This window comes from Streptopelia decaocto (assembly GCF_964273445.1).
Source record: "Streptopelia decaocto genome assembly, chromosome: Z".
Classification (NCBI taxonomy): domain Eukaryota; kingdom Metazoa; phylum Chordata; class Aves; order Columbiformes; family Columbidae; genus Streptopelia; species Streptopelia decaocto.
The window spans coordinates 4086752-4110705 of record NC_138657.1 but is presented as its reverse complement, the minus strand read 5'-3'; the positions used below and the strand labels follow the sequence as shown (position 1 = coordinate 4110705).

Genomic DNA, 23954 nt, shown 5'->3' with positions numbered 1-23954 from the left:
TTTCTTAGGCTTCTTGCTTGCACTTCAAATTAAAAGTAATTTGACCTAAATATTTCCCTTGTGCTACTTCATTCTAAATTATGCTCGGAACATACCAGCACACTTAACCTTAAATACAATACATTCTGGAAATTCAAGGTTCAGTTCAGCAACTTGCTTGAAACTTTACTTCTCAGGTGGTCCAGCATAATGTAGAAAGCGTACAGTTCACTACAGTTTAGGAGTCATGTAAACTTGGAGTGTATTCTTTGCTTACAGAAACTTTACCTCTGAAAAAAAAAAAAAAAAAACAGGACCTAACTGTAATGCTATATTCCAAGTATACATCTTACTGTGTGCAATTTAATGCAAGCAATAGAAGGAATTCAAATATGTAAAAGATAAAAAGCATGTGATGTTTAAGACAACGGTTCATTGAGCAGAATGATGCTTAGCTGCATAGTTAAGCAGTTATGTTTTCATATGAAAACATTTCCCTGGAGGGGAAAAAAAAAATCACAAAATCTCAGATCTTGGATAAAATGAAACACTGCATCAAAGAAGACTTAGAATATCAGGAAAATGGTGGAAAAAATAAATTTTCCATCTAACTTGTGCTCATATTAGCAGTAATATGCAAAGCTCTTCATTTTCTACAGGAGAGTTTCTGATTCGGCTGATAGTCTCTTACTGTTTCCTTTTAAACAGAGCTGAAACACAGATAAAAATAGATACACGAGGCTGAAATTAGTTTTCAAACTAGCAGCATTAGGTATGGAAGTCAGTAGAACAAATCTAGGTCTTCCTGCAAACGGTCATTTCCCTCCGGTATATTCTTCCACTGCCCCATAACCTCACTTTACTTATCTGCTTTAATTTGTTCTCTATTAAGCTGATAAGTGCAGTAAGTCTTGGTTTATAGCTTTCCAGATTTGTGGGAATCAAAGAATGATAAAAAGTCTGTGCATGTAAAAGTTAAACAGCAAGTATATGTTACTGTTGCACCCTGTAGAACTACACAAACATGACACTTTAAAAAAGATATCATACTATTTAAGCCCCTTAATATTGAAGTGTGCACTTCATATGGTATTTAATAACACTTAAGCTCCCAGCAGCTCATTACAAATTGAGAGAGATGTTTTAAACAGTATGCTGAACTCAGTTTTAACTGTGAATCTGACAATAACGTGCTTCACAAGCAGGAAAAAAAACGCAGAGGTAATGAGCAAGATGATCAGAGGGATAAAAAATGGTGGATTGCCATATAAGACTTGATATTAATATTTCTTAATACTAACTGGAAACATCAGTGGATTAAAAGCAAAAAGGTGTTCCAGACCCGATACCAGAATGCTATTGGGTCAATATGTCCTCTTTCCTGGGTCAATGTACCTCTGGATTTAGCTCACAGACCATGGATTTAATGAGATATTTTGTAAGTGACCTTGTATAACAGTAATACAAAACCGTTTACATCATTACACCTGTTCATTTCAGGCCTGGGCAGCCCAGCCTGGACTGTTGCAAAAAGAGTTTCAGATGATCCCAGTTTACAGCAGACCAGAAAGCCCCTTTTCAAACTGATGAAAAACATGTAGGAAAAATACAAGGAATTTTCTGTCGCAGATGAATATGATTTTTACTTCATGTGTTGACCATAACATAGTTAGTTGAATTATTTTTTTCAATTAAGAAAAAAAAAAAGGAAGATTAAGTTCATCCATTTTTGCAAATGTCGTTCCTCCTTTTTTTTTTTTTTTTTTTAATAACTAGAATTTGTCACAGCACCTTTCTCTGATGTGTCCGATTGCAATTTCTGCACAAAGAACTTGTAGCAGTCAGGATCTTCCAACTTTAAATGTCAGTGCTAATGTTCTTTGCTATCGGTTCTATTGGTAGCACAATATCATGTGTACTGTCTATCCGAATGGGCTGTTGACAAGGTAACCATGATCTCATGAGCCTTAGCAACACTACCAGAGACTCATTCCACATTTATGAAGACTATATTATCCAGTGTCAAAATAATAAAAAGAAAGTCTCTGCTCACATTGGCTGCTTACAACAGGATTGTCTCAAGAGCTTTCATTTCCATTTAATATCATAATGGTAACTAAACTACACAAATAAATACACATTTACTCTAGCCCTGGCAGTTCATGCTCCTTCTCCCTGTGGCTAAAAGCAGAGTGAAAGGGAATTTTTTGAGATGGGTTTTCCTGAAGCTTTCACAACCGAAGGGAATTTGTGATCACTTGCAGTAGATTCAGACATCCTTGCCACTTCTGTCACTACATGACCACTATAAGGCTCAGGAAAATAGAGCCAACTGGCAGCCCACATGAAACAACATTAAATTAATGGCTCCTTCGAGTTAAAAACCTGAATTCTGCACTTGCTGACATCAATGACAGAGCTCTTATGCAGTCCAGGGTAAAAGGACTGGGCCTCTAATGCCTAGGTTGCAGAAGTTTTCCTTTAAGTTATTCCAAAATAACAGTTTCAAATGGTTTTTGGAAAAGTGCAGATAGTATCCCCATATTGCACATTTCCGTGACATATGCAGCCCGACATCTGACTCTGGACAGTTTCAACTTACATTTATTACCAGTGCAGTCACTAGAGTACATGAACCCAACCAACTGGACTTGCTCAGAAGAAATCCTCTTTAAGGGAGGTCAGCACAATTTTTGTCCTTCCCAACCCACTCATACAGGCACTTTTGAACATCGAGGAGTCTCATACCATGGCAGACAGTAGTATGGAAGAAAACAGTGGTCAATGTCAATAGCTAGCCAGAACACGGGGCAAACAAGTGGAAAAACAAGGGCAGAAATCACCTTCCACAGGCCTTGTAGCAACTTAAACCATTTTGCAAAAACTCTGTTATCCAAACAGATTCACCCTTGCACGGGCAGAGGGCCGAAATATTAAAGTATTGCTATTTACTCTCATTCAACACGTGTTCCACCTATTTTTCCCTGCATGTGCTGTCCTGCAGAGAATTTATGTGCTTGAAAATAGCTGAAGATGCATGATCCATGTATATCATATTCCCATCTAACATGCCTTGTACTGTGAAACCATACTGAGCTTCAATATAAGAAAAGAAGTCAACAGATTTGCTGCTGGTCTTGCAGACATCTTTCAGTGAGGTAGTAAGAAAGAAAAGAAAACACTCTCCATCCATATAATGGTAAATGGAGCTAAAAATAACCTTTGTGGAACAGTGCTTCAGCTGATATCTTAATTTTATTAATCAAAAACTGTTAAACTTTTTTTCCTTTTTTTTTTCCGCAGTACAATCTTTTAATCTTTTTTTTTTTTTTTTTGTGCATCGAAATTGTTTATGCTGTCAAATTAAAAAAAAAAATTACGGGAATATAAACCAGTTACCATTTTAGATTACTGGAAATAAGTTAGGAAACAAACTGATACAGCTTCGCTGAAGCAGCAATAGCTCATGGAATACATTATATTTCAAGAAACAGTAAGGCTTGTGAAAGACAGCATCTCATATAAATACTTAAATCAGCTGTTAATGAAGATCCAGTTGTATTTAATCACATGTGTATCGCTACAAGTAAAATGCCTGATCCCACATTCCAAATGAATCAATGGAAATCTTTTCATCGGCTTTCCTGAGTTTTAAATCAGGACACTAAACGTGAAGAGGACAAAACCAGTAGAAGCACTTTCTAAACTATGTTTCAATATATTAGTAAAATATAAAAGTGGAATCAAGCCAACTATACTATGTGCAGTAACATCAATCTATACCTTCGACCTCACAGTGACTAATCAACTTTATGGTTATTATCAAATGCTACCATGATGAACACTTTCTGCACTTACACTACAGTTGTTAGTATCTGATGTTATAGTTTTATTCATAATTATTAGCTCTGAAAGCTGGTGCTAGAAGTCTTGAAACTCTGCTGTGATTGACTTGAAAGGCTAGCTGAGTTCATTTTTTAAAGTCAATTTAGCCTCTTGAAAGATATCTCTTTGACAAAACTGGGGATTAAGTTCTCCATAAATCCTGTATTTGAGTAAACAAGTTGACACTGAAGCAATTGTATGAACTGATGTTACTAATAGCAAGATTTTGTAGTATCACTTACAAAATAATTCAGGTTCACTTCAAAAAGAAATAATAGTAATATGGAAAAGTTACAAAGAACTAATGTCATAATGTTCAGTGATAAATTCAGTTCAATATTTCAACTTCAATTTAATTTCTGAGCTATAAACCAACTAAAATAAATATAGTGATGTCTTTATATTGATAGAATTATTGCTTTTTGGCTTGGTCCACAACAATAGGCAATCCTTAGGGAAAACACAAAATGTATCCATAATAGACATAATTTTGCTTTTATACATGACTTCCTGCCATGAAGGATACAAGTGACTACTAAAAATACAAAATTTAAAAATTCTTGGAAAACATATTTAAATAATATAATTTGTTGTTAAGCCTAGGCTGAGTTTTTATGGCCTTACAAAAATCTTTGAAGACTAACAACATAACTTCTTCAAAAACAACCTGAATACGTGAAAAATTTTATAGATCAAATGAATAGAACTAATATATTAATAGTAACTCCATATCAAGTTCTTAAATAACAGCTACTGAAGATCACTCCTAAATTGCAGCTACATGCATGAAGAACACTAATCATAGTGTTAAATAATATTATGGAGAGTTTCTCACGCTTGTGAATCTCCAGTTGCGATAAAACATTCATTCATTTACATCAATTGTAAACAGCAGCAACTTTTAAGTGGTTTTATTTTAACATGCTGATTGTTCAATGGGAAAGGAGATTCTGTTATGACCGTATTTTAACTAGCAGAAATAGCGTTGATAATGTGTGACAGCTTCTCAGCCATTTTATCTAAAGCAGTGGTAATAATAAATTAACAAGTCCTGCTGGACCTATTTAGCCATAACATCAGTAGTGGAGATTTTGTTTTGTATCAACAACATGCCAATATTATTGTATGTGGGCTTTAGAATGTTTTAGGCTACCCATATTATTTGTAAAATTCAGACATGAAAAGATGATTTTTTTTTTTTTTTTAATGGTAGTGTCATTTTTATATGAAGGAGGTAAAAATATAACCACTACAAACACGTAGAAACATAACTAGTTTGTATCTAATATTTAATATTTAGTTCAATTTAATTTGCACATCCTCCTGCAAATAAACTCATATTATGATAGTACACAAGATATAGTAGTAAAAACCTGTATCCTGTAGCGACTTGCAGATGCACTTAACCATATATGTTACACACTGAAGTAAAAACGAGTACAGAGGGGGCCCAAAGTAGAGTATACACATCAATCTTTGTAGAGTCAGACTCTCAAGCAATAAGTTCCTAAATTATGCGTGTTACTAAACTTGAAAAAGCTGTGTATGGGGTTTCTGGTTGTTTCCAAAAGTACTTTTTCTTTGATGGTCTTCTATACATTGTGCATGTGTACACGTATATGTGGGTAGACGTATATGTACACAAAGATAGCAACTTTTTGATCACTTATGAGAATAAGTCACCTCAGAGATATAATATGATATTCAAATACAGTATTTTTGCTACTCACCTGTCTGTTACGTTCATCCATAATCCTTGTAATCTGAATCTTTTTTCTCCCCATAGTCCCCGTTTTTTTTTCTCTCCTTCTTCCTTAAAATTATGTATGTTTCCCTTCTCTTTTCTTCCTCTTTCCTGTTTCCTCAAAACAAACCTCCTTCTTCAGCACTTCCACTACTCAGTTCACAGTCCCCTGCATCCGTTCCTGCCAAACACAGAAAGGAAATCAAAAGTTATTACAAAATGGATAACTAGATGAAAGTTATTATATGGAGATGACCAAGCATCCTCATTATAATTTAGTGTACAACTAAATTATCATAAAAACATACTGCATCTATAAAATAAGTAATATATACAGAAACAATCATTTAGTTCAAAGGCTTATTTTTATGAACAAACCTGCCAATTTATCAGCAAATGAGGAAAAGGAATAAAATGCACATTGCCAAAACTTTAACAGAATTAGGTGTCTCTAGTTTTAAATATCACTTACTGCTCTAATATGAAAAATTACCTAAATCAGAGAGTTAATGAACCTTTCTATACCTATGTATGCTAAGTAGGCCAGCTAATTCATTTCTGAAGGGAAAACAATCTTGTGTTTTGACAGCAGAGGTGATAATGTCCCTCATTATGCAAATAGGATGGACCTTTATTAGAGTGTTACTTGATATATGAGACATGTCAGCTACTGTAAATCCAAAATTTTTAACCTTAGTCTTTAAGAATACAGTTTAGTGCAAGTATTACTCAAGATACTTGAAGAAAACAGTAGTGCATTTTCCCTCATTTCATTTTAATGTAATTTCTAAAATATTCTGACGAACATATATATCCTTCCTTGTAAAAATTCTTGCACCTAATGACAAGCTATATAGCATAGAATAATAAGGGCAGATGATAATTTGAGAATATTTTTAAAAAAGATTTTAACAGTTTTAGTAATGCACTGATACTAGATCTGAAATTTACAATACTAGTACTATCATACAACTTAAGACAGTCAGATATAATATATAAAAACATGTATCACAGCACACATTCCATATTTCACAAAATGTCATAAATCACTAAATTAATTTATATCATATGCAAAGTATTTTTGGCAATAACAGACTTGATACATGTAGAAGAAAATACAGAAATGATGTTCAGTCTAGCACTGAAGTAAAAGATGCTATTTTTTTCCCTTTATAAATTTCATTTACGTCATTTTTATATTTACATATTTTGAACAGAACAGCACAGATGTCTTTTAAATACAGAAGAGAAAAAAAACCTGAAAAATATTAAAATGATTTTTTAAAATTTTGTTAGATCCATAGTATATTAAAAATATTGCCTTAGAAATAAAAAAATTAGTAATTTTAAAACAAGAGGCTGGTGTTTCCTTATTTGTTTTAATCTAGTCATCTCACAGCCAACTTGATCAATTCTCACAATATGTTACGTAACACTAAGCCGATGTCCTGGCCATTTAATCCATTATTTGGCTCTGATTCAAAGCTACTGGGGTAGAAAAGCTAGACCTCACTTATTCTGATCTTCAGTTCTCTCTCGATTTCTTTTGCATACATTAAACTTTAAGCTCCTCAAGTATTTTGTTGCTCTAAGAAAAAAAAAGTTAACAGTCATTCTGAATTTTCTAACTTTCTAACTAGTTACTATAATATAATGAATCTGCCCGGCTAAACAAATTTACAAGTATAATACTTATTACTTTTCTGTACATTATTGCCTTTTAATATTATTTGTTAGGCAAATTTATATTTTATATTCATTATATATTATGTATTATATATTTATCATATTTATATTTATTTATTTATCTATTTATATGTGCCTAAGTCATTACCATAATTCAGAACATGGAACAATTCATATCACCACTATACTAAACTGTAAAGGCTGTAAAATGTTTTTGCTGCTTTTTACTTGTTTGAAAACAGTTTAACTTCTCACTGCTTAAAAAGACACAAAGACACTTGATCATATTTACAGAAAAAAAAAAAAAGTCCAAAGCTTTCAAATAACTTGTTTAAATGTAGTTATAAAACTTTTCTTTTTTCCAAACAAAGCTAGGAGACAGTCTTATCTGATATTCAGTGTTGACAAACAAACCCAGCCTATTTTTAGAAACTGTTTTAAATTTCCTCGGACTGGGTTTCTTTCCTGTTTTTTTCCTATAGCCTTACCTCCGACACAAAGACCAAGTGAGAAATGGTGTTTCCCATGCACATGCAGGACCCAAAGGATTCTAACAGGCTTTCTCTCTAGCAGTAAAGTCAACACGCTAATCCACAGCAAATGCTTATGGAACAATTTCCTTCCCTTTCATTCAGCCGGAGCCAGGGGCACTATCGGCTTACAGCCCTATGCCCGCCTAAGCTCTTGTTCTCTACAAGGTGGAAGGTCGGGGTGGACAGATTAGAGCCGTGGTGACAGGTTAGTGAGGGTTAGAGCTGCTCTGCACATCAAGATGATGCTGAGTGAGTTCAGAAAAAAAAAAAATTAAATCACTGAATACTGAGAAAAATCATCCAGGAAGGACAAATATCTTGGTGGTGGAACAATATGTTGCGTCCCTCCCACACACTTATCAGTTCCACATTTAAGAGCAGTCTTCAAACAGCAAAAGTTTTTATTGGCAGTTTAAGGTCATAACTCTTAGAATTCCTGTGATCCACACAAAAGTATCTTAAAGTAATTCATGCAACACCTGATGAGCAGAATTTTTTTCTTCATTGCCTGTAGCATTCCACTAAGTACACTAGGTTTATTTTAAGAGGAAAAATGGGTGTGCAGGAAAATAAAGTTGAAGGGGACCAAGGATGTTTTGGTCATTAAATATTATAATAGAATCTGAGAAAACCTGAAGGAGAAGACAGAATGAGTTAGGTCACACGTATCCAACATAAATTTCACAAAGAAAAGCAGTTTTGCTTCAATAGGCACTGGGTTAACTTTTCTTCCATTGATGAAAACATCCCTCTCCCATTTGCATTTTGCTTATTTGTCAAATTCCAAATAAAAGCTTTTCAGTTTTTCCAACAAGTTTATTTCCTTTTTAAAACATAATTTCTTCTGCTGTTTTTACTGCTCCTAGAAACAAACTGGGAATGCTGTGGTGTTTTCTATAACCATCTTACTCGTTTACACCTTTTTAATTATCAACATATACTTATCCATGTGCTGTTCTTACTATGTGTTTGTCCAGAGTTCTATTAATTTCATTAGTATACACATTTGCACATATACACATACAAAGCAGATTGCTGGATTGATTCCAAATTAATTAGACTCAGAGGAATAAATCAAGACATTTGATTCAAGGGCTATAACCTTCAAAAGCTGATGACTTCCCAGTCAAGCAGAACATAAAGAACTCTAGATACCAAGAACCCTGTGGCTGCTTTAGGACATCAACAGTGTTCTCAAACACTTTTGAAAGTTCTTGCAGGATTAAGGATTACAGCATAAGGTATTAACAGATAAATTGTATTTCCCTAACAGTAATAAAGTACAGTAGCTAGAAAAGTTGAAGGTACTACGAAATTCAAATACAGTAAATGCAGGCTTTCATTATGCAAGAAAATATAAAAAGGAACTTAAAATAATTCCAGAAGCTTTGTTGAAGTAACTCTCCACATAAAAGAAACCTTCTAACTTAATGACATGGTTACATACAAACAAATTGCACTCAAAGAAACACATAGTTACATGCTATGGTGTACACCCTTCAGCAGTTTTTTTTTTTTTGTTTTTTTTTTTTTTTTTTTTTTTTCTGCAAACCCAAACATAAAAAAACCCAAAAACCAAAAAATCAGACTGCTTACAAAAAGAGGAACTTCATTTTTGGCGGGCTTCTGTTCACTATATGATTTGGCAGAGGCAGTGGTAGCTGACAGAAGATTAATCTGAGCCTCGAGAAGGGAAAAGGGCTAATGGACAACCACAGCAGATGACTTGACCGCTCCTGTCTCTCTTACACAGACACATGTGTGCACACACACACGCACACACATGCACACCCACTATCCCTCCTCTGCAACACACAAGGATCTTGATAGAATGGCAGGAAACACGCACAGAGCGGTCAGGGAAGGATATGATGTCAGCAACCACGAACAATAAAAGGTGTAAAGGTGCTTCCTTCCCTAAACTGTTCCAGAAGTGCAAAATGGGAACCAAAACTCTCCACTTCCTTCTCCGAGCAGAACTGTCTGAATCTGCTCTGCTGCAACACCCCAGACAGAGAGTTCTTTGAACAGTCACACCAGGGGCAATAAGGAGTATCAAAACAGGAGAGTCAAAATATTTAATTTATAAACAAGAAGGCAGCCAGAGAAAAGCTGAGTTAAAATGTGCTAGGGTTGAGCATTTTCATGGTTGCTTTACAAAAGAAACAAACTTGCCATAAAGATGTCCCTGTTCCATTAAGCAGCTTGCCTTCTGAGTGGATTAATTAGGTTAAAACTAAAGAACCAAACCGATTTTTTTTTATTATCCTGGTATAAGAAAGCAAAGAAAAAAATGCTGTCCCCATTCTCTTACCATTCTTATCCGAATACATAAAAGTAACTTCAAAGATCTATGAAATCTTTTTGTGCAAGTATTTCTGTTTACTCAAAAGAGTTTTGCATAAGATTCTAAATAAAAATCTAAAAGTACTGAGAATACACCAGCTACCTTTCTGCTGAAAAATCAGCTGCAAAAACTGCAACATAACCATAAAAATTTCCGCAATGGGGAATGCATATTCAAATAAAATGGTCACTGAAATGTTTTCATTTCATTTCATTCATTTCGTTCATCCTGGCCAACTATGTTCCACATACAGACAAATTACACAGTGAAGAAACAGCTGGACACACTGTGCCCAATAACAACACCGTTTTTGGGTCTGTCACTCTGAGCTGGATAAAGTTGAAAGAAATATAGAAAAGTGTGAAGGTGGTGATCGTCTTTTGAGTTATCTGACAGAGAGCAGCTGATATTGAAGATAGAAGTGCTTGTCCACGTTCATTGTGGTTTGGTTGAATGGTCCTTACAAAAGACACAGTTTGGGCCACTAGCAGAAAGGTTATGATAACGTTATATGTGTCATCACCAGGGCAATACATCAGTAAAGCAGAAACTCCACTGGCACTACCTCCAGCATGGTTTTCCATGCCACGAATGGATTTGAGTCATCTTAAGGTTTTGAACATCTGTCCACAACATCCTGATTTAGAAATTAAGCAAAACCTACGTTTATGTGTTTTGATCTTATGGCCAGGCTGCCACATGAAAAGATTGGAAGGGAGTTCATTTCAATTTGCTAAATTTAACTCTCAAGAGATCATACATTTTGCTGCAGGAAGTACAAAACAAACATCCAAGACAAATGAATATAATGTAACAGATGAAATACTACGGACTACTAGAGAGAGAGAATGTCAAACTGAAACAGTCTGTACATAAATAAAATATTTGTAATCTTTCACTACCAAAGCTTATTCATATTTTCATTTATCTAACCAGATTCCTGATTTATGGAACAAGTTTAATTTATGAAGGAGAACTATTCAAGGACAGTGAACCTTTGCATCAAGGCAGGAGTATAAAGTTAATAAACTTGCAAACTGCAAAATCTTTCCCTATATTTAAATTGTTAATTAAAAGAAAAAAAAATTGAATAATTTGATCTGAATTAATATTTTACTCATTTTACTACTGATTTCCAAAACATCTGCTGAATTGCAAGACTGTCTATTCCAACTAATACTCTATCCTTTTATCTCTCTGCCTATCTATTTTTAAATGATAGCAGAATCTGTTTATTTTTAAGTCTGAGCTTTGAAAGATAAACCTTATTTGTTTTTCACATTTATATTTGAACATATTCCTATTACACTGACAAAGGAGCAATGAATTGCAGAAAACCCTTCTCTTCCAGTCCAGTTACTGTTTTATAATCAATACCATTATTCATATCTCTAGGAGGAAGAGGCATGAGAATATCTAGCATTGTATATTTTTTGGAATTTGGAGTTAAACACTTCTGAAAACCAGACGCAGGAATACTTCATCTCCCTTGAATCAGACAACTGCAGTCACTGTATCTTACAGCTCAAATACAGTACAACAAATGATCTCCCAGAGCATGAAGTAATGCAAAGTGGGTGGAAGAGGGTTTTTTTTTTCTGTTTTTCTACAAAGTTTCCCTGAAAAGCTTTGTTTTTGGGCAAAATAAGCATCATGGTCAAAACAGTGGAGAACATGGTACTTCTCAATAGTAGCCCTACTTTATTTTGCCACAGACCCTGCTTTTCAAAAGACTGAATTATCCAGATGCTCAACATCCTGTCTGTAGCCACCTCTCCGTTTAACTGATCCATGCCTACATGAGAAGGAAAGGAGTGACTTTGTCTTACCTTCCAGAGGACGTGCTGAGCCTGGTCCATCAGGCACAGTGATGGAGGGTTTTCTGAACAGTACGTACACGTTACACCCAACCTGGACGTGTTGAAAAAGATCCATGATAGGAGGCCAAAGGCCTTCCAAGTGATGGTGGAATTGGCCACAGATGGTGAGTCATTCCTTGCAACAGTGTACCAGAAGAGGAAGCAGCCACCGGCAATCTAAATGAAAACTGATTGCCTGCAGCCCAGTAAGAAGAGATATGTGCCTGCTACGCTTGGTGAAGAAAGGAAGACTTGGCTAATTTACAATATTTTTGAAGAAAATTTGATTTGTAAAGCAAAGAATGCAGACACACAAATGCATATTTTAAGGAAAGAAATTCAGTGAAATGCTAGTACACTGAAAAGCTGATTTTAAACCTACAATGACTATCAGGTGATAGCTGTCTACCCAATTAAAAAAAAATAAAAATAAAAGAGGGAAAGTAAATTGTTTAAGCAGTTTGAAGAAAAAGTTTACAGGTTTATGATCAGGCTCATGATGTACATTTGGCAGCTACACAGACATAAGGGGAGTCCGACCAATAAATGTGCAATAGGATCCTTGAAGTGCTTGGGAGACAGGCTCAAGCATAACAGTTTATTGAATCAGACAAGCTAATAATACTATGGAAAAAATAAAGGACTGAAAACTGAATCATCTAATTGGTCTGAAATGGAGACTGTGACTAGGAATGGGAAACTGTCTGAAAATGGAGTGGGGAAATTGGGCCGCTGCAATTTCAGCTAGGAGTCTTGAACTAAAAATTTGTTGCATTATAGTTAATAGATGTGCAATAAATATCAAGAAAGGTGTTTTAAAAATTCATTCTATTGCTTAATGAGCTGGAGGAGAAGAGGAAGTATTTCAGTGGTCAGTAGAGTATGATTTCAACCTTATGTGTTGAAAAGGTATCTTGGAACTACTCTGTTCTTGAAATACCTATACTTAAAGATATTTTTCATACTGGGTAAGATACTAGTGCTTACAGTTCAGGAATAGTTTTACGCAAAGGACTTTGGAGAGTGTTGGCTTATTATAGGAAAAGTCTAAGATCTCTAGAGTTAAGTCGTTGCATCACTTGAAAGCAGTCTCTGGCTGTGGTTAGGTCTAGATTTACAGATTTGTTACTAGTGCTTGTATGTGAGGAAGTCTGTGGTGAGGAGCATAAATCCCCACAACAGCTTTTAAGATTCAGGGGAAAATTCCAGGTATTATTGGAAAAAGCTGTATACTGCAATATCAAATCACAGTCTGAATGTGGACACAAGTGCTTGGTAATGCTAATACCAGTGGCAGAGAATTTTAGATTGTCCTCTATTGAAGAAAGTAAGGATTGATTCTCAAAATAATTCTTTGTTACCAGAAAAAGATTATTGGATTACTTCATGCTTATAATTTGTTGAAATGCAGCAGTGCGAGAAAACTTGGTACATGCACATTGACGAGACCTAAGACAGCAGTGGTCAATGATCAGTATTGCAGCAATAGAGAAAAGAATTTAATTTGGGGTAAAACGGGTGAACTTGCTCAGATCTCCACAGACCTGATCTCCTTCATCTCCACCCAACAAGCTCCAGAGGAATTTTATACATTCTGACCCAGGATCCTCCTTTTTCTTGCTCAAAGGGGCACTGTAACGATGCCTATTTATGTTTAACAACACAGACTGAGTTCTGCTATTCGAGGTTTGTGCTGCTCCACCACCACTTCATCTCTGTGAGGAGGAACAAAGATTTGGAGGAACAAAGATTTGGAGAAAACTAATAATCACATTTTGAAAAGGGATATCTTCTACATTTGCAAATGAAACTTTTCAGGAAGTTTTTAGAGAAAAGAGGAAGCTCTTAGAAACAGGGATTTTGTGGCACTAATAAACAGGACAAAACATAATAAGAACTCCAAATCTCTTTAAAGCACTGAGCAAATAAATGAGTGAGCACTGTATTTGTTTGGAAGACTAAGCCGAAAATTAAGACAGATCACCTAAGAACATAGAATAGGGACAAAACTGAGGATGAAAGTACCTTAAAACTGGGGACATAAATGTGGAAAACAAGAGCAGAAAAACTGAGACATGAACAAGTTCCTCATTAAAATGTGTGCTTCTGCCAGACAACAGATACTATAGAAATATTGTTAAGAGTTTCATAATGGAATCCTTTCCAACATGACCAAAGTGAGTGACAAAAATTGTGAAAATAAAGCTTGAATGAAAATAAAACTGTTTTGGGTTAGTGATGGGAAATATCTTGACAGGAAAACTATATAAATGTGCTAAGGCAGTATAACATTTTTTCTGGCTGGGGAGTGTTCCTTGTGATGTTGCCATTTTAAGAGTGATTCAAGAAGCATCTGGAAGATGAAAGAAGGTAGAAGGAATAGGATTACTGCTGGTAAGTGTAACTTCTGTGACCTTACAGACCTGGATACTTGAATAAAAAACAGCAAGGAGCTTTGTTAGGTATTATTTTATGGAGGTTTGTGATTTGTGACCATGAAGAGAAGCTGAACATTGAGATACATTGGGAGAGACCTCAGTTTTAGAAAATACAGGGAGTGAAGACCTGAAGTAAAATAGATACAGAGAGTTCTTGAGTCTTGCCACATTTAGAGATACAAGAAATCTTCATAAACTATCAAGGAAATATTTGAGTAATTTGTCAGTTCCTCTTCACTAATGGAAAGGACCCGTAATACCCTGAATTTGGCTAGCTACCCAAGCCAAAAAGGGGCAATATCTCTTAAGCATATCCCCTAACACAGTTCAGCTTCCTACCAGAGAACTGAAGCAATCAAATGTGAAAGTCTGCAGGCGGGTCACCCTGAGCCACAGAAATTCCTCAAAATCTGACCAAATCTGGGGAGATCTATGGAAACTGTATGTGTCAGTCTCTCAAGCCAAATAGCTAGTAATTTGCTGTTATCCTATTCAGGCTTGAAGACTTTGATTCTGTATGGGCTGACTAATGCCTTAGCCATGTGTGTATGTATTTATTTATTTATCTCCAAGATGTCTTGCATGATGCAACCGTTCACCTAAAGCAATCACTGACTTGTCAAAGATGGATGGAGTCTCAGGCAGATGTGACTTCAAATGCAGAGAATACCACTGATTTCTATGCAGTTCCTCCTTTACACTAATGCAAACACGAGAACAGATCCATCACTGATACTGAGAAGCAGAGTTGGAAAAAATAAATTGCCTTTATGGTCTACAAGCCCTTCTTTGGATTCTCAATGTACCCAAAACTCGTTCTCTTTTTCCAGCTACAGAAGTTGGTCTAATGAAATTACCCCTGCCTAGAAACCAACTCTCATTTGTGGCATTAGACCATCCCAGCTACAGCTATGCTACCAGATAAACAGAAAGTTGTTTTTTTCTACAACATAGACCTAAAGACATAACTTTCATATTTAAGTACCTTTATTAGCCTTCTCAAGCAACTTCAGATCAGTACACCCTTCATCTGGCAATTCATTTCTTAGAGAGGATACAGAGATGCTCTGCTCTTGTTTATATGCCCAGTTCTAGAAACACACCCTTTTCCCTTCAATTCCTGACCTTCCCAGAAATGTCAAGAATTAAATATAGTTCTTCTGAAATGAAAAGTAGACTTCATGAGATGGTGGAGAGCTCCTCAGCTGCTAACTGTTCATTCATTATGTGTAAATGTTAATATATAATAAATACGAATATAAAAACCATGACACTCCCTAAACTCGACTGCTTGCCCAGAGGCAGCTGCAGGTTTGAAGTGAGGAAGAAGAAAATATTTTTTTTTTTTTTTAAAAAAGGCAAAGGAAATATATCAGTCTTCACAATGACCATGACAGCTGAAAAGTCTACATTAATGTTTTCAATCCCATTCAGACAATTTTTTCCCAGGGAAAAAAAGGATATAAAATATATGTCTGGTACATAATAAGGCTAATAAAAAAAATGAAAACACCTGTGTTTCACTGAATAGGGGTGAGGAACTGCCTCTATCTGTAAAATATGTGTATTTTTCTAACGGCAAATCTCATAAATTAGAACAAGTTGCTGCTTCACATATACAAAATGCACACCATTTAAGTAGAAACACATGAACTCAGAATACATCTGTTCTAAAAATAGAAAAAAAAGAAAAGTACAGTTGCAGTATAGCAAAGCAGCACTTATATTGTTATTACAAAGATCTGATACCTTTTATAAGCCACATGATAGGAAACAGACCTTGCATGTATATTGTTTGGTGTCATGTCTAGAATTGCACATGTTGAGAATGAGGCATCTGTTAGAAAAATGAAAGGTTCTGACTATCAAGAAACAAAGTACATGGCCATATCTGCTAGTTCTAGCACACAGTCATTTGTTTGCTGAAGTTACTTGCTTTCTACCTCTTGGCTGTATCTTGACAAGAGGCATCTCCCTATGTTGAAAGATACAAACTGGATTCCCACTGGTTTGGGATTAGGAAAAAATGCATAAACAGACATGGCTATAAGAAAGGAAAGATAACATGGAATTTGCTCTGAGGGAGAAAACAGAAAAAGATGCCTTGTGGGAGAAGAAATGGGCAAGGTGCCTGAAACTACTGACTGAGGTTGTCTGTTGAGGAAGGAATTTTCTGTTGTTTTGGCTTAGTGGGATATTCTACAGCATTTTTTCTTTCTTTTTTTTTTTTTTTTTTTTTGTCCTTTGTGGTGGAGAAAGAGGTGAGCAATAGATATATTTGTGTTAACAGCACTAACATGAAAAGAGAGAGACAGAATGCAGTAAGATACACAGCACAACAAGGAATTATGTCTTGATATGATAAAGAGCTAAAAGAGCTGCACTTTTGATACTAAAGATCCATCTCGAGTCAGTTACAAAGACATAAATACCCCATCTAATTTTAGCGTGCTGTTCAACCACATCATAGTTCACATTCGGTTTCTGACAATTGTGTTAGGTAACTAATTCATACTTTCCACGTAAGAATTTGTTCTTCTGATTTTTTTTCACAGAACCAGAGTCTAACACCTCTCACCTCAAGACCTGTAAGAGCAAATTTTCTACTGGAATGGAAGGTGTTTACTACAGAGATACACCTACCACTGTCTACAACTACAAAAGCCACAAGTGAGCATCACACCCTGCCTGCTGAAGCTCAGCTGTAACCACTCCATTAGCACATGCAGCTGCATTTATTTATTTTATTTCTTACACATACAAAACACATTGCATTTGGCAGCAGCCAATGCAAAAAGTCAACATCCTCGACAAATATCAGAAGAAAACAGACATATAAAATGTGCTTAATTTGCAGAGGGAAATACAGTGCAATTTGCTTGATAGTCTCCATTCTATCTTGAATGGGCATTTTTTTTTTTCCCTAAACAGATCATTGCCAGCATCGCTCATTTTATTATTGTCCTAGAAGCATGCTGAAAAAACAAAACATAATCAATACAAAGATACATTAGCTAAATCTTTTTGTGGGCTTGAATGTACATTATGTTTTCTCAGAAATGGTACTTTTCGAGTTCTATTGATATGCAAGGTGATTTCTGACAAAAAAAAAATTAGAAATAGCTGCAACAAAAGTAACAGGCAGCATAATGTAAAGAATTGAATCTAAAGTTGGGATGTGAACATGGCTGAGATCTGCTCCTTTTTCTGCTGAAAAATATTTCATGCCACCCTCATTTTTTACTCAGTTTCTCTGCTGGAAACCTGGGGATCAAAACCTGGGGATTTTTCATGCAAATGTTCCGAGGACTAAGTACAGTGAATATTTATTACACGATAGAGAAATTCTGACTGTTTTCAGTAAATATATTATAATTCTCATCTGGCATAGTCAGTGAGTATGTAAACAAGTAGAGAAGATAATTTAGCAGATTTAAAAATGTATGAAAGTAATGTTAAAGGCAAGATTATGATAATAAAAATATTAATATATCTGCTTAAAATCACAGATTTCAGAAAGTTATAATTATCTTCTATATGTAAAGCACTTATATACACGTGTTGTTCTTGCACTATAGCCCTTTATGCTAATGTATATCTTCTTGAAATAAAGATATTTGACAGTACTGTCATATAAGGTCCAACATGGTACACAGCAGATTCATCAATTTCCTGTTTCTTACCCTGTCTTACAGCATCCTAATCAACCTAATTAAAGCTTCGTTCATTTGAAACCTCAGATGACAATTTGTTTAACTCTATCCCACTGTGGTCTTTTTATAAAGAGAATTAAATTTGATCTTCTGACAGCAATTATTAAATGATCCCAACTGGCCCCAATTAAGACACATGGCTCACAGGCCTCAAAATCCAATAAAGTGCCAAGCCCTCTCTTTCACTTGTACATCTTCCTTTACCTTGCTTTATTTTCCTAAAGCCAATTAAGCTCGTCTCATCAAGTGGAACTGAATGCCATTGTGTAGGCTAATTCAAGATACAATGCATCAATTTACTTCTACAGACATACTTCAGTAGGGGCAACAGGCTCAAAAATCATCCTTTGGAGACCCCTCCCTGATTTGACTCACCTAGCTCTAATGCCTTTTGCTGTGCTGCACATGACCTACATATGCTGACTTTTAAAACACTGCCTACAACGAGAGAAAAAATATTAAAAAACTATGTGCGAGTTTTGCACTGCTTGCCTTTCTCCTGATAGTAATACACTTCTTCTTTAAGCATTTCCACTTAGTTATCATCTCTTCATTTTGTAAATTCAAAGAAACACGTCGCTTGTGTAGCTCCTCAGGTTGACCTTTTTTTTACCTTTAATTTCTGCTCTAATTTTTCCACACATGTTCAGTAGTACGCTGTGAAGAAACGTTCCCATGATTTCACGTAAAGGCAGGTAGCCCCAGGATTTGGAACTCATTGATTGTGTGGTACTCCGGGGAAATCGCTGAATTAAAACCAGCCTCATGAGACCGAAGTAGCTTCCATACACATCTGGCTCTTCTTATTCTAAACTCTAACACCTGCCTGGAAATTTAACCCCTGTCTTTTCTCTGAAGAACAAATGGGACAGATTTATCTACTGCCATTTGGTTTAGGTCAAAGCTGAGCTGTATGGTGTTCTGCTAAATTAATTGCCATGTAATTGATATTGTTTGACACAGTTTTTGAAAAGATGATGCTCCATCCATTTTATGACCAGACTGCTCTCTCTGTATTAAAACATGTAAGATTTCGTATTTCTGCACTTTCACCTTAAATGCAGCTTTGAGTAATAATATATTGAAATACAGCACATATTTTCTATCTCAATATTTCCAATGAAAAGATTATGTGCATAATTATCATCAAGAGAGTAAGTAACAAGTAAAAAAACCTCAAAGCTATATTACTTTCATTGTGGTGAACGTTTTCTATATTTAATTTACATACTGAACCAATGTAAACAGGATATTTCTTAAGCATAAAAAAGATAGAATGACACTAAATTTCAGTGCAACATCTTCTTTACTAACAGGAAGATGTGCAAGTTTATGTAAAACATAATTACACACATTTCCTCTACAGATGGGAAACATACTTTTCTTCGTAAAAATTTTAAAAAATTAAAGTGATGCCAACCTCTTCTCAAAAAGGAAAATAAATTTATCTTTAAAGACCTTGCAAATGTTACATTTAGGAATGTAAAAAATATTTACTTCAAAAGGCAGTTTTTCCTCCCAGAAATACTATATAACTCCAGTAAATTTAAACTGTAACATGCAATAACAGTTGATAGAGAATTTCTAATAGCGCACTGAAATTTCTGAAGATTAAAAAAGATTTCAGTATACTGTTCTGCAAATTATTTCTCATTGTATTCTAATAGTCCCATACAGGATGTTAATTTTAGATCATCCCTTTCCTAAAAACAGCAAACACTGTAACAGATTTAGTGCAAAGAGCTGAAAATATCCTGTGGAAAAAAATCTGTACAGAAATCAGATCAGCCCAAATCCTGCCATTACTCAGCACTGCAGTGACGTGCAGATGTTTGTAGTGGTTTAAGGAGCCAGCGGGGGCTGGAAACTCTACATACTCAACTCCAACATGATTGCAATTGAACCTCATCAAAGTAAGAGCTCATAATTTGTCACAGAAAACAGCCAATTAACATATGTTAGAAAAAGGCTCCCATAAAGATAATATATGATTCAAGATCCAATGCAGATGTCACAAATCAAAATTCTGCATTTTAAAAAGAAATATCAGTCTGTGTTTCTGAATGTGTACATTGATGATGGATACTATATTTAAAAAAAAAAACAAAACCCAAAAACAAAAACAGAAAAAAACACCCTATTTATAGTATTTCTTCCAGGTTTGGAGTTACAACTTATGGAGATCCGGGTACTAAAGCACTATTTACTGTTCTGACTGTTGTGCTCTAAATAGTTGAGACCCTTGCCAAAACACAACAGTTATTTTGTTTTAGTGCTATTTTAAAAGACAGACCTTCATTGTGAGCGAGGTGGCCTTCATTGATGCACTTTGTTGTCAAGACATTCCTCTGAAAACACAGCATGCCCTTATTGCTACGAAAAAAAAATACAGCGCTGTAAAACTGTGTGCTGTAGCCCCAGGGCCAGCAGTGTGATCCCAGCCATTCAAATGCGCTGCAGCCAGTCCCATTATTTCACATTTACATGGGTGAAAATCAGATCTGAACGTAGCCTGCAACCATCCTTTAAATAAATACATTGATTAAAAATACTTTTCACACATACGCGGAAGTAAAGTGAAGCTTGTTGCTTTATTAACACAGAACCATGCGATGCCTATTCTGAACAATAATCTTTATTCCTTTACTGAATGTATTTTAATTACTGAAATGCTGCACAATCAAGCTGCTATTTTTTACAAGCATTATACATTTTTTTCCTGCTATTATTTACGACCCTGTGTTTCTGTCAGTAATATCCATGGCAATTTGAATAGTACCTTGTTTGTGTGTGTGCGCATATGTGAGTGTGTGTGTCCTTGTCTTGACATCGTGTTGTAAAAGGAAGTGCTTCCTCTTTTCTGTTTGAAAAAGACCCAAGAAAAACAAAGTTTTGAAACTCAGTAGTCTGACGAGTCATTAGTCGATGCATTTAAAAAAAATGCTTTAACTCCTATTCAGTCAAATATAATTTTATATTGATGGATAAAAGCAGGGACTAATTTTAACCAGTGTGAACAGAGAATAATATAATGGAGATAGTATTGTCTCAAATGCAATGATTTTTAAGGGTCTTTTCTCCTTTTTAAAGTCCTTCAATGATTCAGAAATGCTGTCTCCATTAATGCTACAGGCTGCAGTTTGTGTCATCGACACAAAGCTAATTCTCTTAAAAAAGCACTTATTATATTAACACTAATGTATTTGTTGACTTTAAAGCTATAGTTTCAAGAGCCATGAGTAGGCACAGGCTTTTGAATATGCTAAAGCTTAATACGCTGAGAGGTCAAAAGGAAAACTCCTAAGTGTTTAAAGCTACTCATGTGTGTAAAACTGCCTCAAAAAGATCAAAAGCACTGAACATTACTGAACCATTTACACGGAGCAAAAATTTCTAGTGTTCTTTAATATTCTTCGCTACATTATATTAAGATAAAAAAATAATCATTACGTATCACTGTCCCTTTTAACAAAACACTGTGAATAATGTTAAGGTTATGCTGCTTTTTTTTTTCTTTTTTTTCCTCAGGAGTGTGTTCATTGATTCCCAAGCAATCAGTAATATTTTTGATTAAGATCTCAGAAACAGCTGAAAATCCCAAGGCTTCTCTACTATTGAAACTTCACGTGTCTTTGACTGTCCCCAACTAATGACAGTAAACTATGCAGCCTCAAGCTAGAGAGATTAATTTCCATTTTGCAATGAATAGGCAAAAAGACTGGACAAAATCCATTCCATATCAACTATATTGTTGTGTCTATTACAGAAAACACAGTTTTGGCACTAGAGACAGTTTGAGATGGGAACAATAAAATTCAAGGTGCAAAACAAACAGTACTTAACAAATGATACAATAAACAAGAGTCAGATAGGAACTATATTTTTGTTCTCATACTTCCTTTTTAGAATAAAACTACATGTTCTGGATAAGCCAATGTCAAATTTAGTATTTATTCCTGCTATAAATCTGATTAAAGAAAATGCTGCTGACAGTAACAGCAGAATAAATAAAAGCAAGTTCTTCATCATATGACATCACATCGTGTCAGAGTGATTTCCTATTCTGTAAACCAAAATTTCCCTTCTTCATAGGTAAAATCAGACAATTTTACAATTAGGTCATGCATAAATGACAAGTAAATATCTGTCCACCGCTATTAAGCAAGATATTTTCCAAACATAATTATCAAACTGATCTGCTCTTATCTCAATACCTCTAGGTGAAAAATCTCCAGCATTTTTTTTTCTTACTTCCAATTTAACAAATTATGCATGATGAAATACACTGAAAATATTAATCCTCCTATCTATCCATGTTGTGCTGCAGAAGTGAAAATCATCTGAGTCAGTAGTGGTTTCTATTAAATGGAAATGTGGACAACATGCCATAACCTAATTCGAGATGTTACAAGGTTTTTTAGAATTATTTTAAAAATCTGATTGTAGAGCTTGGAAACAGATTTCCTGAAAACAGCGTTCCACTTTCTAATTGCTTCTGTACATATGGAACTTAGTGGCAATTTTTCCATTTATTTTAACAACAGTAGCATTGAGACTTAGTAAAAAAAAAATGAGGGTACGGCATTAAATATCCAAGATCGTTCTCGTATCAAGGCTGCAGACTCTATATGGTCTTACCCACACATCTCTAAAGGATTACCCTGTTTAAATAAAGAAAAATATGCTGATGCTTCTCAGTCTCTTTGATGAATCCACTGGGTAGTTCTAGAGAGTGAGTTACCATGATGTGGAAGGCTGGAAATCCTCGGGGGATACAGCAATGCTATACGGTAACAAAGCATCATAAAGATGAAGCACAAAGCTTTCAAAGTAGATAATAAAAATAGTAGTAGTAGCAATAATAATGAGTCTGTATCGGCCATGTTAATACAAAGGTGTTAGTCCTGTATGATACCTAGAGATGAGCACTGAGGAATCAAAGGCTGCTCATCGCAATTTTGCACAAAGCAACTGTAGAAGGCATTGGGTATATTCAAGTATAAATTAAGAACTTTAACTACAACTACAGCTTTCGCTGTTAAAATTTCTAAGTAACTGAAAAATTAAAGGGATAGTTTCAAGTTGTTTTAATCATCCAGCATTTTCCCATACCAACTCATGGATTTGCTTTTCAACACTAGCAGCCTGAGACACGAACGACTGATTTATAGCCCATGTTAGAGGAGCTTGCTGTTCAGTTGTCATTTTTTTTTCTTGGCTTCAGTAGATGGAAGCAACTCTCTTGCTGGGATTTAAGTTTAGTGTGGTTTTGGGGCTATATTTTAGGCCAAAATCTTTATTTTTATATTTATTTTGTTGTCTGTTTATCCTTTGAAGTTAGATTCCCAGATAATTTGTTCCAGTTCCCAGAGCAGTTTCTTCAGATGAGGGCCATGCATTAGCAAGTCTGCAGCTCCTGCTGAAACCTCTTGCAGGGAAAAACAGAGCCCATAGCAAATCTACATGGGCTTTCTTTTTTTTTTTTTTTTTTCTGGAAATCCCACTGCTGCATGGTTGTGTGGAAACAGCTGACAAGACACATATAAAAAATTGTCTGTCTAAGAAAAGCAAGAGTAGAGACTCTGACACTACCTGGAGTAGACTCTAAGGGTTCCTTCAAAATTAAGCAGGCTTTGTCGCTGCTACGGACAAAGTGTATTCCATATCAAGATAGACATGCATGCAGGAGAGCAGTAATATTTGCCCCTGTTTCCTCAGCCCATAAGTTAGTGCCATGTTCTTCTGTCATATAAGAGGGTGAGATTAGATG

The 23954-nt window shown here is 35.2% G+C and overlaps 1 protein-coding gene across 8 annotated transcripts in view; it reads right to left on the bottom strand.

The window, feature by feature from the left end:
- MEF2C (myocyte enhancer factor 2C) overlaps nucleotides 1–23954 on the bottom strand; it is a 139472-nt gene that overhangs the window by 73679 nt on the left and 41839 nt on the right. For all 8 annotated transcript variants that reach the window (XM_082075320.1, XM_082075319.1, XM_082075325.1 and 5 more), the window contains one exon: nucleotides 5595–5789. In XM_082075320.1, the coding sequence (XP_081931446.1) occupies nucleotides 5595–5648 (54 nt within the window). In that variant the 5' untranslated portion in view covers nucleotides 5649–5789. The remainder of the gene's footprint in view (nucleotides 1–5594; nucleotides 5790–23954) is intronic.